General features: G+C 31.7%; 1 protein-coding gene across 1 annotated transcript in view; it reads right to left on the bottom strand.

Moving 5' to 3' along the window:
• LOC145683476 (uncharacterized) overlaps positions 1-15,358 on the bottom strand; it is an 82,542-nt gene that overhangs the window by 42,912 nt on the left and 24,272 nt on the right. Inside the window, exon 3 of the mRNA XM_081754806.1 lies at positions 5,771-5,830. Within this exon, the coding sequence (XP_081610932.1) occupies positions 5,771-5,830 (60 nt within the window). The remainder of the gene's footprint in view (positions 1-5,770; positions 5,831-15,358) is intronic.

A 15,358-nucleotide genomic window follows, 5' to 3' on the forward strand; every position in this document is an offset into this window, starting at 1 on the left:
GATCAATAATACTAAAATATAATGGTTTTGATAAGCTGACAATGATAAGTGAAATTACATTACTAAACTCAGTGAATGTGTTTTCTCATACAAATATTAAAATTTTGTATTTAGGGTTTCAAGACTGTGGCTTGAACAATTACATACACTTAGCGATTAAAAATCTAAAGGATACCTTGTATATTATGTGGTATTATGTTATATTAGCTGGAAATTTCGAGATTTTATTGAATACACATTAGAGTATTTATGAAACTTTTTACTCTTGGAAATATTTTTCAAGGAGTAAAGTTTTAGACCTATATTATGTCGTATTATGCCATATTAGCAGGGTTATACGGGTTCTATTGAATACATATTGCAATACTTATGCTTATTTTAACTCTTTGGAGTTATTTGTAAGCGTAAAGCCAGTAGAAGTTATTGAATTTGGTACGTAAAAGTTTGTGAATAAAGTTTGCAGATACTTTCCATATTATCCTAAATGCTCCCTCATGCCTGCAATTAGATCAAAGCTTTAGAGGTATTTTTTGAAAGTAATAAGTTCAGATTTAAACAGGTGCTCTGAATTAATTCAGGTGGACAATTAACGTTTAAGCACGCTTAAGTAAAAGTCACGTAAAGTAGATGAGTATTCAAGGATATAATGGATAAAGCTTTATGATATATGGATTTCCAGTACACATAGCATTCTTTGTACATTGAAATAGTCAGCTAGATTGCACTGCCATATTTCTGGAGAGGAGAATATATTAGGTAAAAGCAAATGAGAAGAGTAATTTGTGCAGAGCGTGGATAAATAGGCTGTTGGATGGATAATGAACATTTAGCATTTATGTGTGCAATAGGTTGTGATACCTATTCCTACAAATTAGGGAAACTGAACCAAAAACTGTTCATCAGGAGTAAAATCTGAGTCTTCTGCTTCAAATACTTGTAAGCTAGCCTCATGGCGACGGAACAACTCAATATGTTGGCCAATATAGGAAATCAAGTTTATACGGAAGCTAGTAGCGACAATGTGATCTCATTTGGATGTGTAGGGGATCAGATTAAAATTGGAATATTTACTTATTACTTCGAACGTTATGTATTACTAAATTATGAGTTCATTTAAAAGAGACCAATAGGGTTGACTCAAATCATAATAATTCTGCAAATAAAGAATAAATGAAAAAGTAAGTGTATATCAAATATATGTAACAAAAAAGTTTTATGAATGTTTGCTTTCATATTTAGAATATATATATATATATATATATATATATATATATATATATATATATATATATATATATATATATATATATATATATAATTTTTAAAAAATGCCACTTACATCCGTTACACGGAATAAAATTAAAATATTGGCGTTCCATGAATATTATGTAGTTTTCAGGGAAACTACAACAGTTTAGTGTTAATACATCAGATTGTACTTATATAGCATTTGAATATTATGTTAATTACTTCAACAACAGTTTAGGGATTATTGAGAAATGAAAATAAACTATATTTTAAAATGAAGAACTTTCTGAGGCCAACAGAAACCGATTCAGATGTAGCGGATGCTAACAACTATATGTAGCGGATACAAAGAGAAAGTATGTTACGGAAGTTTGTTAATGATTTGAAGGAGGATTTAAAACAAAATGAAAAGAATCTGGCACAACTGAACGCTAAATTATATCAATAAGTACAGAAACTTCATCCATTTCATCATAACATTAATTATATGTTTATTATAATATTATATTCTACTTTGTTTTTAATGTCTAAATTTTAGACATGTATGATTGATCGCTCAAGATTTTCAAACAATTTGTTGCTACATGACGATAATAGGACGTCGAAACAAATAATATGTATAACGAATCAAGTTGCTTAGTCGTGCGAAATATCAGTCCACAAAAGACGGATAACTTTAGGTACAGCAAGCGAATTAGATTTATGTCCAATTACAAAAATGGTAACAATTCTGTCGCTACCAATAACCGCACATGTGGTAATTATATTCCTTCTTCGTTTGGAAAAAATACGAGACCAAAATTACTATTCAAAAAATTTCCGTATTTCCTACAATAATAATAATTTCATTTCCTCGCAGAAAAAATATAGTTAATAAGTATCGTAATATATCCGATAACCTCCGAGGTCCTATGAATATACAGGATGCCTGGACAAACTACAAACTTAACGTAGCCACTAATGTGAGCAAAAATGCCATTCAGGGCATGAGTTATATTCTTAGGTACGAAATAAATTTGATTCATAGAGAACCAAGTTAATTAAAACTCTCTAAGACTTGGAAAGTACTCATTACAGACCTCGCATTTTATATTTCATAACTAATTAACTTCACTTATTTTTACGATTTCCTCAAAACAAATATAAAATGTTTCATAGGAGAAATAAACTGTGTTCATCCACCTCAATTTATATGTTGAGTAGCTATCAAAGTTGGATGTTTAGTGTCACATGCTTGCTTTTATTAATTTTTCATTAGTTTATGTGTTTGATTTTATTTTTGTTTATTTTTCGGTTTTAACGCCAATATCTTGTCGTTTTAATTATACACTACTTAATTTATTTCAGCAGTTTATTACGATTCCCAAATCTCTATGATTCTGAAGACCGAGAAATCATCCTATCTGTTTTCTTTTTCATTTAGATTCATTTGTTTCAATATCATATATATCTATTTCATTTCCCTCTGATCGTAGAGTTCATGTACGTTAATATCAATAAATTCCAGTGTTATTTACATGCTTAAGCACAATATTTATAATTAATAACAGCATGGTAATTTTCAATGAACATATAAAATTTTCAACTTATATGAATATTGAACATTATTGAGTGTAACTTGGAGAAAATTATAAGAAATATTCGGTGAAATAAAGGTCAGTAAAATGATAAGATATAAATTAACTAATTATTATTATTCATGTATATATATTGTAATCCCAATTAACGTGTTTTCATAAAAAATAGATAATATCCTTTCTTTTACGAGGCTCAAGTAATAAGTTTGGATATATAAATACCGGTCTTCACATCTGATAAATCCTAATTCTGATTTGTGCTAATTAAAATCGCTGACAAAGTACTTATAAAATTGCCACGTAACTTGAGAATTTGTCTTTTCATAATTTTTCATAACATACATATATATTAATTTCCCTGAAAATGGTATCCAGTGCATACGCTTTTATGTTAGTTACGTAATAAATTTGATTTATCGAAAACGAAAGAAATTAGACTTGGAAAGAAAGCATTAAGCACTTTGCATTTTGCATTTAACAATTTTAAAACTATTTGCTTTTACCTTTTTTTAAAACAAATGTAATATGTGTCATAGATGCGATGGAAGTTGTGCTTTTCGAACTAAAACTATATGGTGAAGAGGTAGCAAATTTGGATATTTTATCTCATATGTTTGGTTTCATTAAGTGCAGAATTTCCATGTTAATCTTTTGGTTGGTTAACCGGTTTAAATGGCAATTACTTTGTCGTTTCAATTATAAATTGCTTAATGTATTCCAATAGCTTTTTCACGATTTCCAAGTTTTTCTTTGATTCCGAAGACCCAAAAGTAATTCTTCCTGTACCTTTCAACCTTTAGCACATTTTGTTCGAATATGAATATATGTATTTATTGTTGAGATGAAACATATGTGTTCATACATAGTTTAGACTATTTTTAAGGTACTATATATTATTATAAATTCCTTTTACCACATTCTTCTTATAGGTTTCTATTTTAAATATAAATCAATATCTTTAACTTTTTTATTTTTGCTGTTATAGGTTGCACTTATTATCAATGTTGGCAATTCGTGGAGTATATTATTCCTTGGTTAACCGGAATAAAGTATGTCAAATTTATCTGGTCGTGTGTTTCGAAGTGAATGGTGAACATGGAAGGAAGAAATAACTTCATTACAGTTAACCTTACCATTAAATATTTTACATACAAACATGATATTAAATAGTGTTCTTCGTTGTAAACTACTAATACTAAAATTAGTATTTAGAGAGTAACTGCTATCTGTCTATGAATATACGTGTGTTGCTTTGAACGTTAGATGCCTTAAAAATTTTGATTGAATTGTTTCCTAGTTTTGCAATATTATTTTTGGAGAGCGAATTCCAAATTGTACTTGCACACTCCAATTTTGAACGAACATAGACTTCATAGTCTTTGAAGTGTTTCAGTTTTACTCAATTCTTGCTCTGCTCTAAGTATTTATCAATGATATCTATGACCTTCGTTAATGATGTTATCAATAAGACCATCGAGTGTGAGTTTAGAATTATATAAGATATTAGCTTCCAGAGTTAGTAGTTTTAGGTTGTTCATTGAATATGGAAAATATGTTGATACCTTTCGTTTTGTAAATGTTATTACTTTACATTTCTGAACGTATATTTCAAGTAACTTTTTCTTACACAACTTAACGACAGAGATAACATTGGGTTGGAGCTCCTCACTGTCGTAAACAGTATCTATTAAATAGAAATTTTAGATCATCTGCAAGTAATAGTTTATTGGATTTTGTGTGCAACTAGGGAGGTCATTAATAAATAGTAAGAAAAGCAAGTGTCCCAGGTTAGAAACCTGAGGGACGCTGGACAGTACTCAATAATCGGAATTCCTTATACCCTATTAATTATTTACGATTTTGTAAATGAGATGGAAATAGTTTGATAAGAGATAACGGAAAATGAAACGGATGGCGCTTTTGCAATAATTTACTATGATTTAAGATAACAAAGCTTTTGAAAAATGTTTGTAAATTACGTGAACCTGATCCTCCTGATCCAGTGAATGTGTAATATAGTTGGTAATTTTGCGAAGATTAATTAGTGTGGATCTTCGTTTTAGAAAGCAATGCTGACACTCTGAAATTGATGATGAGACGTGCTTCATACAGCGTTGGTATAAAATAGTTAAGATGGTAATTGAGGTATATTATAACCGATGATTGGGAACGAGAACCTATGACGTTAAGATCCAATTACACAAAGTGATGCCTTGAAAACTATGTCCAAACGTGATGAAAACAAAATAGCATTTTTGGAGTTACGTTCGTATGGTTCTCATGCCATGATTATTAAATCTTAATAGGAGTAAGATATAAAAAATATTCATTGAAATTGTCGACAACAAAATGATAAAATATAAGTGAACTAATTAGTATTATTGATTTTTAATAATGTAAAGACATTTATTGTAATGTTATAAATAATATTTAATAAATTTTGGCTAATGAAGTTCAACTAGTAAATTTTGGTATATATGCATATTATTATATTTCATTAGTTGCACTTAAAATCACTTTTCAGGTACAAAACAGAAATTTGCATGTACCCACGCGGCTTTTTATTTCCTAAGTTTTTATGTCATAATATATAATGATGAAACTAAATGGATTATGTTTTACATCCCGAAGCATTAAAGTGTGAAGAAGAAGAGAATCCATTTATATCAAATCATAGTGTTTTTATTAAGTACAGGATGAGCTCAATATCGAATGAGTAAAATATAAAATAATATCTTATTAGAATACGTAAAAACATAGTTTTTTGAATACTTTATTTACATTTAGAAACTTGCAAGGTATATTCAAACTGTAACATTCTATGAATATCTGTAGCACATTCTAAATTATCAAGTTATAAATGCTTGTTGTAATATTAATTTTAACTTTCATTATGAATTGAAACTAATATTAATTATCAGTTTAGAGACTTTGGATATACTTACTATTAGTTTTATGACCAAATGCTTGAAGTATCATCTCTCCTTCATTGTATTTTCTATGACCTGAAGAGGTAAACTTTATTTAACATTAGCATTATTTACGGTCAAAAATACATTTTGTTAGTTTCTGTTTCTTCTCTTTACAGTTTCGAACTAAACTTTCTTGATATTTTTTTAATTTAGTTTTAAATATATCTGATGCCTGAAACTGTGATTCAATATATTGAATTTTGCATATAACATAAATATTTCGATATATATAATTCATACTTTATAGTTGTTTTAACTGACTTTTTGTACGTCCTTTAGCATAAAACATTTTAAATTTTCGAAGCCTTTATCAAATAGGAAAGATATGATAGCACACTCAAATTTACATCTATTTTAGCAACAGATTACTGCAGAAAGTTCACTCGGTCTTAACTATTTTACATAAAGTAGTCAGGAAAGGAGTTTTCACTACCATGAATGAAAACAGTGATTTTTCATCAATAGTCAATTGACAAAATTTATACTTATTGACTTCAATATTTACGTTAGAACAAATCGTAGCCAGACTGGGTTTTATTGGTAGGAACCAGGGGTTGAAATGCATCTTGAACTACCAATTGTAACGTACATTAGCAAATAAAAATTCTAAACAAAAATGCAGTTGCACAGAATAGAATATTAGCTTCAGGTCCTGTAATTCAGGATAATAATTCAGAATAGGAATCTAGCTCAGCAAAATCGGGGAGAATTATTTTTAGTATTATTATTTTAAAAATGACGTGAATTTATATCACATCGAAAAAGTAAATAATTACTCATCTAAAGTTCAAAATGTCAAGTACAAATGCGCTAACTAAGGTTTATATAGTGATTAATTATATAAGAAAAGAAGGTAATTCTTACTGTATGATTTATATATGGTCAAATAGAGTTGAATACAAAAATATAAGCAAGTGACTTTTCGATACAACTGATAGGAATAGAATTACAACAATCTTCAAAATAGATACAAAAAATATTAACGTTAAATATATATATATTTAAAGAACTTACCAATTTACTGTATAAATTGAATAATAGGAGATCTTCCAAAATTCAATAACGAAATACACCACCTTAAATGACCGATTATCACATGTTGATCACAATCAAAATGGTCACTAGTAATGAAACTTACTTCCAAATCCTTTTTCTTACTCAAACACACTTCACGATAAGAAGATATATATATTAACTTCATATTAGGATTTACTCTATATAACAATTCTGGTAATAACTTCACGATTAATTATACTTGGAATTCTCAAACATTGTAAAGACATTTTCTCCGCCGATTTTTACTTCACTTATTAGGTGATGTTGCACCTTAGCAATTCCGAACTATTATATCTAGCCCAACCCGGAGCTATTCAAACGTAGAACCAGTAGTTCCAAAAATGACCGTTGGCGCTGACAATCAAGCATACGGAGAACGATACTAAGCTTCCTCTCGACAGTAGCTGAAAGCACTACAGGGTAGGAAACTAAACCAAATTATCGGGACTCTCGAGAGACCTTTTTTTTAAACTACGGAATAGAGATTTAGATCTCTAACCGTTACACACATCCCTTCGTCCATTTAAAAAAAATGCAATATTTTTTTATAATAATAATCTAGCTTTTTTAAGTCTAATGTCATTAATGTATAGAAACCTGTAAAGCTAAATGCTATTATGAAGTTATATTGTTGTCGAATAATTGTTAATTACTATTAACTACTATAAACTAACCCAAAATAAGAAAACCAAAGGAAATTAAATAAAATTAAATGCAAAACTTAAACAGAATAGAACTAAAGAAAATTCCCAAATAACTACGTAAAGTAAAAATAATCTACTGTATGACAACAATATACATTCATAAATTATAAATACATAAATACATAACCAAACTACATATCAAAATTATACAAAATCTGCTCTATACATACATACATACATATATATATATATATATATATATTGATCTCCTATTTTACAATAAATAATAAGCTGAATAATATGTAATATAAATATATAGAATTTTATCATCATATATAACTTCAACTATAAGCATATATATTTGTCTTATTAACAGTTGACAAATTTAATTCTTTCATTTATTTCAAATCTATCTATGTGTGAGTATTAATAGTTATCTTGATGGTAGATTTCTTCAGATATTTCCAATTTCTCAATGACTAGATGATAAATTATGAGACTGATGAGCTCATTCATTCCATAACATCCACATAATAAGGCCAAATACATAATTATGGAATAGTCGAATCAGCGACTTTACATCTTCCAATTTACATTAAGGTCTTTGTTATTCCTGAAAATAAAAGTACTTTAGTATATGTGCACACATTAATTTAAATTTTTACAACTTAGGAACATACAAATGATAACAATCATACTACAATTCCTAATGACTGAGTTCCGGAACAATACAAATAAATAACATTTATACAAGAATGATATCAATGATTTTACTATATACATATGCAAAAATGAACTATGAAATTATGATGTATTCATATAGAAATATCTACCAATACCATCACTTTTACACTAAGTTATCCCACTATAACAATTTACAGAATTGTAAACACATATCTTTATGATCGTGGTACCCTAAATTTCTTTGTTAAAGAGACGTGACATTTCCTAATATCACGCTCGTCCGAATCATTTTGTACTTGGACTGTATTTTTCGTTAACAGCTTAATAACAGTGTATGGCCCTAGCCATCGATGACATAAGCTTTTCGTAACCTTATCTGCAAGGGAAGATTGGAATTGGGACTTAATTAATAATTTATCTCCCACTCGATATGATGACACTACTCTGTTTTTGTCGTATAACTTCTTTCTACGCAGCCATGCTCGTTCCATATTCCGCAAGGCATTCAACCAGGTATCTGGATCCCTGTGTCGAACATCAAGTGAATCAACATTCCATTTCACATCTAGTGGATCAAACACTGGATATGTATATACTAATTCCATCGGACTGTGTTTATGTTCTGAGTGGACAGATGTATTCAGAGAAAATTCAATTTCATGAATGCCTTTGTCCCAATGATGTTGCTTCGTTGCAAAGTATGCTTTCAAAGAGTCCTTGATCACTCGTATGTAACGTTCACTTGCGTTACTTCCACTGTGGTACGGTGCGATTCTAATATCCCTGATACCGTTTGCATACAAGAAATCCTGGAATCTTGCTGATACGAACACAGAGTGATTGTCATGGCATAAGGCGTGGATAAATCCATGACGACACATCAACTTATATAGCTTATTTATGATTACTTGGCTAGATAAAGTTCTAAAAGGTTCTAAGAAAATTCTTTTCGTAAAAGAATCTACAACAATTAAACAAAATCGGCCCGAACTGGACTGTACCAGTGGTCCAATGACGTCACAGGACCATCTTCCGTTTGGAAACGTCTCATAGGTTGATACCAACTGTCCCATAGGTTTAGTATTCTTACTTTTGGACTTCTGGCACTCAATACAACAAGTCACATAATCTCGAATTTCTGCTATCATTTCTGGCCACGTATATCTCGCACAGATCTTAGAAGCACATTTGGAAAAACCCAAGTGCGCCCCTGGAAGAATATAAGAGTGGTAGAATTCAATGATGTTTCTTGATAAACTCCTGGGCAAACAAATCTTGTAAGGGTTCTTCAAAGCTTTAGTACGCTTGCATAGGATATCCTTTACAAGTTTATATCCCTGAACCTCCTCTCTGTTTTTCAACCTAGCAATTATAGGGCTCAATTCGGGATCCTTTTCTTGATGATCCTTAATAGAAAGTTGTGCATAAGGCATATTCCATATATTAACCATAAATAAGTTAATGACCTCTTCATCTAATGAGGGGTCTTCATTAAAATCTTCGAAATCTTCTATATTGTGTAAACGTGATAAGAAATCTGCAGGTACATTTAAGGACGAAGGTACACTCTTAACTGTAAAGTTAAATTCAAAAAGCCTATATAATAAACTTCCATATCTCTTAACTCTTTTCAAGTTTCTAAGAGCATAAGCTAGACCCAAATTATCGATTCTCAACTCAAAGGGTTGATGTAAAAATGTACGAAAACGTTCCATGGTTTCTAAAGCTGCAATGAGTTCAAGAACAAAGATTGGCTTGTTTACATCATACTTTTTAAGCTTCCTAGAATAAAAACTTACAGGAACTAGTCTATTTTCAGCATCTAATTGTGAGATAGCGCCTCCAATTGAATGACTTGAGGCATCACTTGAGATAACGAAAGGCTTATTTAGATCCGGTAATTTCAATATTACATGACTTTCAAAACATTCTTTCAATCTCTTAAGAGCTACATCTTGTTCTTCTTTCCACTCAAAGGGAACCTTAGGAGAACGTAGACGACTAATTGGCTCTAAAATTTCTTGAAAATCTGGTATATACCTACTATAATATTGAGCAAAACTACACAATGCAATTACAGCGCGCCTATTTTTAGGTCTTGGTAGTTTCCTTATTACTTCTAATCGAGCTGGATCTAAATACATTTTACCATTTTCTATTATTTGACCTAAATAAGAAATTCGTCGTTGAAAGAAACAGCACTTATCTACTGACAACGTTAATCCACTCTGAGCCAGTTTACTCAGGACTAAATCTAATGTTTTCATATGTGATGGAATATCGGAACTGGCAATTACTACATCATCTGCATACCAACTTACTCCTAGATCTTTCAGAGGATACAAAATATCTGTTATCAATTTACTAAGTAGAAAAGATCCAGAGGCAATGCCAAATGGAACATACTTAAACTCAAATAATCCTCTATGCGTGAGGAATGCAGTATATTTATATGAGTCTGGAGCTAATCTTATAGTGTGATAAGCTTTCTTTATATCTATTCTAGATAGCACAACACCTTCTGATAATTCTGCTAAGACATCTTCAATACGTGGTGTATATTGAGTATTGACTATTAGTTCTTTATTCAGATCAGTATAGTTGACAACTAGCCTCTTAGAACCATCCCTATTTCCCACTAAAAAGCATGGGAAAGCATACTCACTTGAACTAGGTTGAATAATATTTTGTTCCAATAGTGAATCTAATATTTTGTCTAACTCTCTTTGTGCAACCCTGGACATCGGATATGCCTTATGTCTAATTGGTTTATAATCTTTAAGTTGAATATTATATTGAAAATTAGGAACTTCTCCTACTCTATTACAAAATACACTAGGATACTTTATACTTAACTTTTTTATATATTCATCCAAACTAGGATCTTGTTCTAGGAGAATTGGATCCACTGTCATAGCTGGTGGTCGATCATCGTCCTTCAGGATCTGGAACATTCGGGATGAACCCTCAGAATCATTTGTACTGGCAGAAGTACCTAAGTTCAGCTTGGCTGGACTACCGGGAACACTGCTTGGCTTAGCCTCCATCCATATTTCCTGACTTCCAAATAGCTGACTGGAACCTTGGACTGGACTGGCACCATCATGGAAAGCCGCTCCTCCATTTCCACCACTAGTTCTGCTATCATTAGTAGGATCGAGACATCTATTATCATTGGACCTAAATTGGAATCTCGGATGATGAAGATTTAAAGTAAATGGATCATTATTATTGTCAATACACGATACTGAGTTCGAAAAAGATGCATGTTTGATAAGAGGTTGAAGTTCCAAATCACCATCATCTAATAAAGAATTCTTCAAATACTTAGAGTTGGCAACACTACACTTCCGAGTAGCAGAAAGTTGATTAAAATCCATCAGATTTTCATTACACAAAGAAGTTTTATGTTCTTCTCTTGAATCATTATCACTGGTGTTTTCTTGCATGAAGATGGCAACACTGTTACTCTTTGAACATGATGGGAGAACATCATGTTCGGATGTTAACTCATGTTCATTCACATATCTGGATTGTTTAAGTTCCAAATGTAAACGTGGATTTTCATTGTCACTAAGAAAAGGATTAAGTCTGGCAACACTGTGTACCGAACCTAAGGTATGGTCTAAGTCCCCAACCTTCGAAAAAGTTCGATGAATAAAAGAAGTCCGAAAATTGTTTGTTCCATTCTCAACTAATGTTGTATTCACTATAGAACTGGCAACACTGCTGTCACTCTGAACTGTAACTCCAGATGTAGCATCTCTTCTCTCCCATAAACCTGTGCATCCCATTGATTGATGATCACTATGTCCACTTGGAGAAGGTAACACCCAACTACTAGAAGATGTTCTCGGTTCATCTAATGAAGGATGCTGTCCTCTCATCTGTTGATGGTTGGATGCTGGATGGGCCACTGAGGAAGTTAGATCACTATTGATGTGGAGATGTGATGGACCACTGATCCCATCATGAGTACGCAAGATCTTCTTTATATGAGACACTCGTGATTCTCTATCTGATGTGGCAACCCTGTGCTCCATAGACCTATCAACGCGACCATAATAAAGATTAGAGGGATGAGGAATATCTTTATTAAAGGGATTTGAGGATTGAAGATCTCTGGATGCAAGATGTATCTGCTGTCCATTCGGCTCCATCTCCCTCGTAGGGGTGCACTCAGAGGAACCTACCTTAACGGTGCCCCTTACATCATCTTCCTTCCCTAAACACACATATTTATCTTGAATATTCATTAACTCAGAATTCAAAAATATATTTGAAATGTTAACACTGTCACTGAATGTTACTTGTTCCGCACTTTGAGAAACACTATTAATGTCATGTAAATTGTCCGAAGACGAGTTTTCCTTATACTCATACCGTAAAGGTATATTCACTTTTTCTATTCCAAGATATAATTGATTGTTTTCAATATCTACTCGCGCCTTTAACACTTTCAATTCATTTATGCCTATCAAAAATATAGGTTTAAGTTCAGGTACTAAATAAAATTTGAGTCTATATACTTTCTGATATAATCTCACTGGTAACCATACCACACTGTCTAACTTGATTTTCGTATTTCCTACACCAACACCAATAAATTTTTCTGTGAAAATCTTAACCGGTCTTTTCAAAGATCTATTCCATTTTAAAAAGCTCTCTTTATTTACTAGCGAAGCGGAAGCACAACTATCGATGGCGCCACAATTCTGCGCACCTAAAATGTAACCTGTTATAAAAGCCGCCACTAGTTTTCTTGAGTGTGATGTCAGGACACAATTTGCATTATGTTTTTGGCTTATATTGTTCTCTATACTAACTTCTGGCTCTATTCTCAAGGATTGGGATCGAACTGAGGGCCTGTCAGTTTTGAAGCTAGAACCTTGCCCACCCGCATATTTCTGTCTATCATTATTATTATTAATCGTAGCTCTATTAACACTAACGAATCTACGTCGTAGATCACACTGAGCCACCAGATGCGGACCTAAACATTCAAAACACCTCGGTGTTGTTTTCTTCCCTCGAATTGTAAAGTTCGACCTTTCACGCCTGGCACTTACCAACGAATTATACATGTCAACATTACGCTGGTGAATGCTGTATTTCTTTAATTCTTGTACAAATACTGGTAAAGATGAGGGTGTATTATATCGAAAAACCTCATGTCTGACTACTGGGTTCAAACCCCGCAACAATATGTCTCTCAATTTATCGTCCTGCATACCGCCATAACAAATCGTAAAACTGTCTATCACTTTGTTTACGTATTCCAACACACTTTCTGTAGTCTGTTGTAAACAGTAAATATATTTATCAAAAATATGTCTCTGGCCTATGGGTGTGATTACATTTGCAAAAATAACATTTGCTATGTATATCCAATCATGTGATAACCCTATTTCTCTTAACAATTCAGTATAAAAACCACCACGAGTTTTCCCAATAGATGCCATGAGTATTGCCTCTATCGGATATATGCCTTCCTTGACAATCCGATAAACCGATAACAAAAATTCAAAAATTAATAGGTCGTTACTCCCGTCACATACTGGTATGGATCTACATATATCTGTGAAGTTGTTACTAGTTATATCTACTGTTAACTTGTCAATATTGGTAGAAAAAGGTACTCCAATATTTATAAGTCTACTATTTTCCAATACTGTTGGCTGATTATCGGTAAGAGAAATAAAAGGATTTGTGTTTTTATTTCCTTCTTTTTCTACAAACTTATGAAAACCTGGTTCCGTCGGAACAGAAACTGGTTCTCGTCTTATCAATGAATTTTGTTCCATGACGAAAGGATTATGTGCACTTACACACGGTACGGCTGCTCGAGTCGTATCGTCATTGTTTACATTTTGCATTACGTTAGTTCCTGCTTGTCTGTCACCACGCGATGAAGAATAGCTACCAGACGTAACTAACCAAGAATCGCTATAGGTAAGCAAGAAAGGATCGGGAGTTGAAAATTCACTCGAACTGTTACTTTCTGTTCGTGGTCTATGACTCCTAATAAAGAGGCCATGGTCACCATTGGAAAACCCGTTTAACCACAAGCCTTCAGGACGACTATTACTGGAAGAACTCCTGTACATTTTATTGAGTTTTTTTTTTTTTTTAAATATACTCCTGCTATCAGAAGGATTACAATTAATAAGGCACAGCTTTTGGATTCGATGCGTACTTAACAACAACAAAACTATGATGTAGAATGCAACCTTTTGTACTTTTCACTTGCTTAGACACTAAATTATTAACTTGAAGTTTACGTGATTTAAAAATATGTCTCTTGTATGTAAATATACAAATAGAAACACCTCCTAACTGACATTCTGACTGCTCTATCTTAACAAGGACACTGATTGCTAATATCATTTATCCTTACGATCATTCTCTTAAATACATTTAAGAAAACTACTCTTATAGCACTTATACAAGGTCTATCCAAAACTTTGGTGCTTGTAAGAAAAGATAATAGTTCGGAATTTAACTGTGTAACGTACATTAGCAAATAAAAATTCTAAACAAAAATGCAGTTGCACAGAATAGAATATTAGCTTCAGGTCCTGTAATTCAGGATAATTGTTCAGAATAGGAATCTAGCTCAGCAAAATCGGGGAGAATTATTTTTAGTATTATTATTTTAAAAATGACGTGAATTTATATCACATCGAAAAAGTAAATAATTACTCATCTAAAGTTCAAAATGTCAAGTACAAATGCGCTAACTAAGGTTTATATAGTGATTAATTATATAAGAAAAGAAGGTAATTCTTACTGTATGATTTATATATGGTCAAATAGAGTTGAATACAAAAATATAAGCAAGTGACTTTTCGATACAACTGATAGGAATAGAATTACAACAATCTTCAAAATAGATACAAAAAATATTAACGTTAAATATATATATATTTAAAGAACTTACCAATTTACTGTATAAATTGAATAATAGGAGATCTTCCAAAATTCAATAACGAAATACACCACCTTAAATGACCGATTATCACATGTTGATCACAATCAAAATGGTCACTAGTAATGAAACTTACTTCCAAATCCTTTTTCTTACTCAAACACACTTCACGATAAGAAGATATATATATTAACTTCATATTAGGATTTACTCTATATAACAATTCTGGTAATAACTTCACGATTAATT

Source organism: Thermobia domestica, chromosome 4 (genome assembly GCF_964235325.1).
Source record: "Thermobia domestica chromosome 4, izTheDome1.hap1.1, whole genome shotgun sequence".
NCBI lineage: Eukaryota > Metazoa > Arthropoda > Insecta > Zygentoma > Lepismatidae > Thermobia > Thermobia domestica.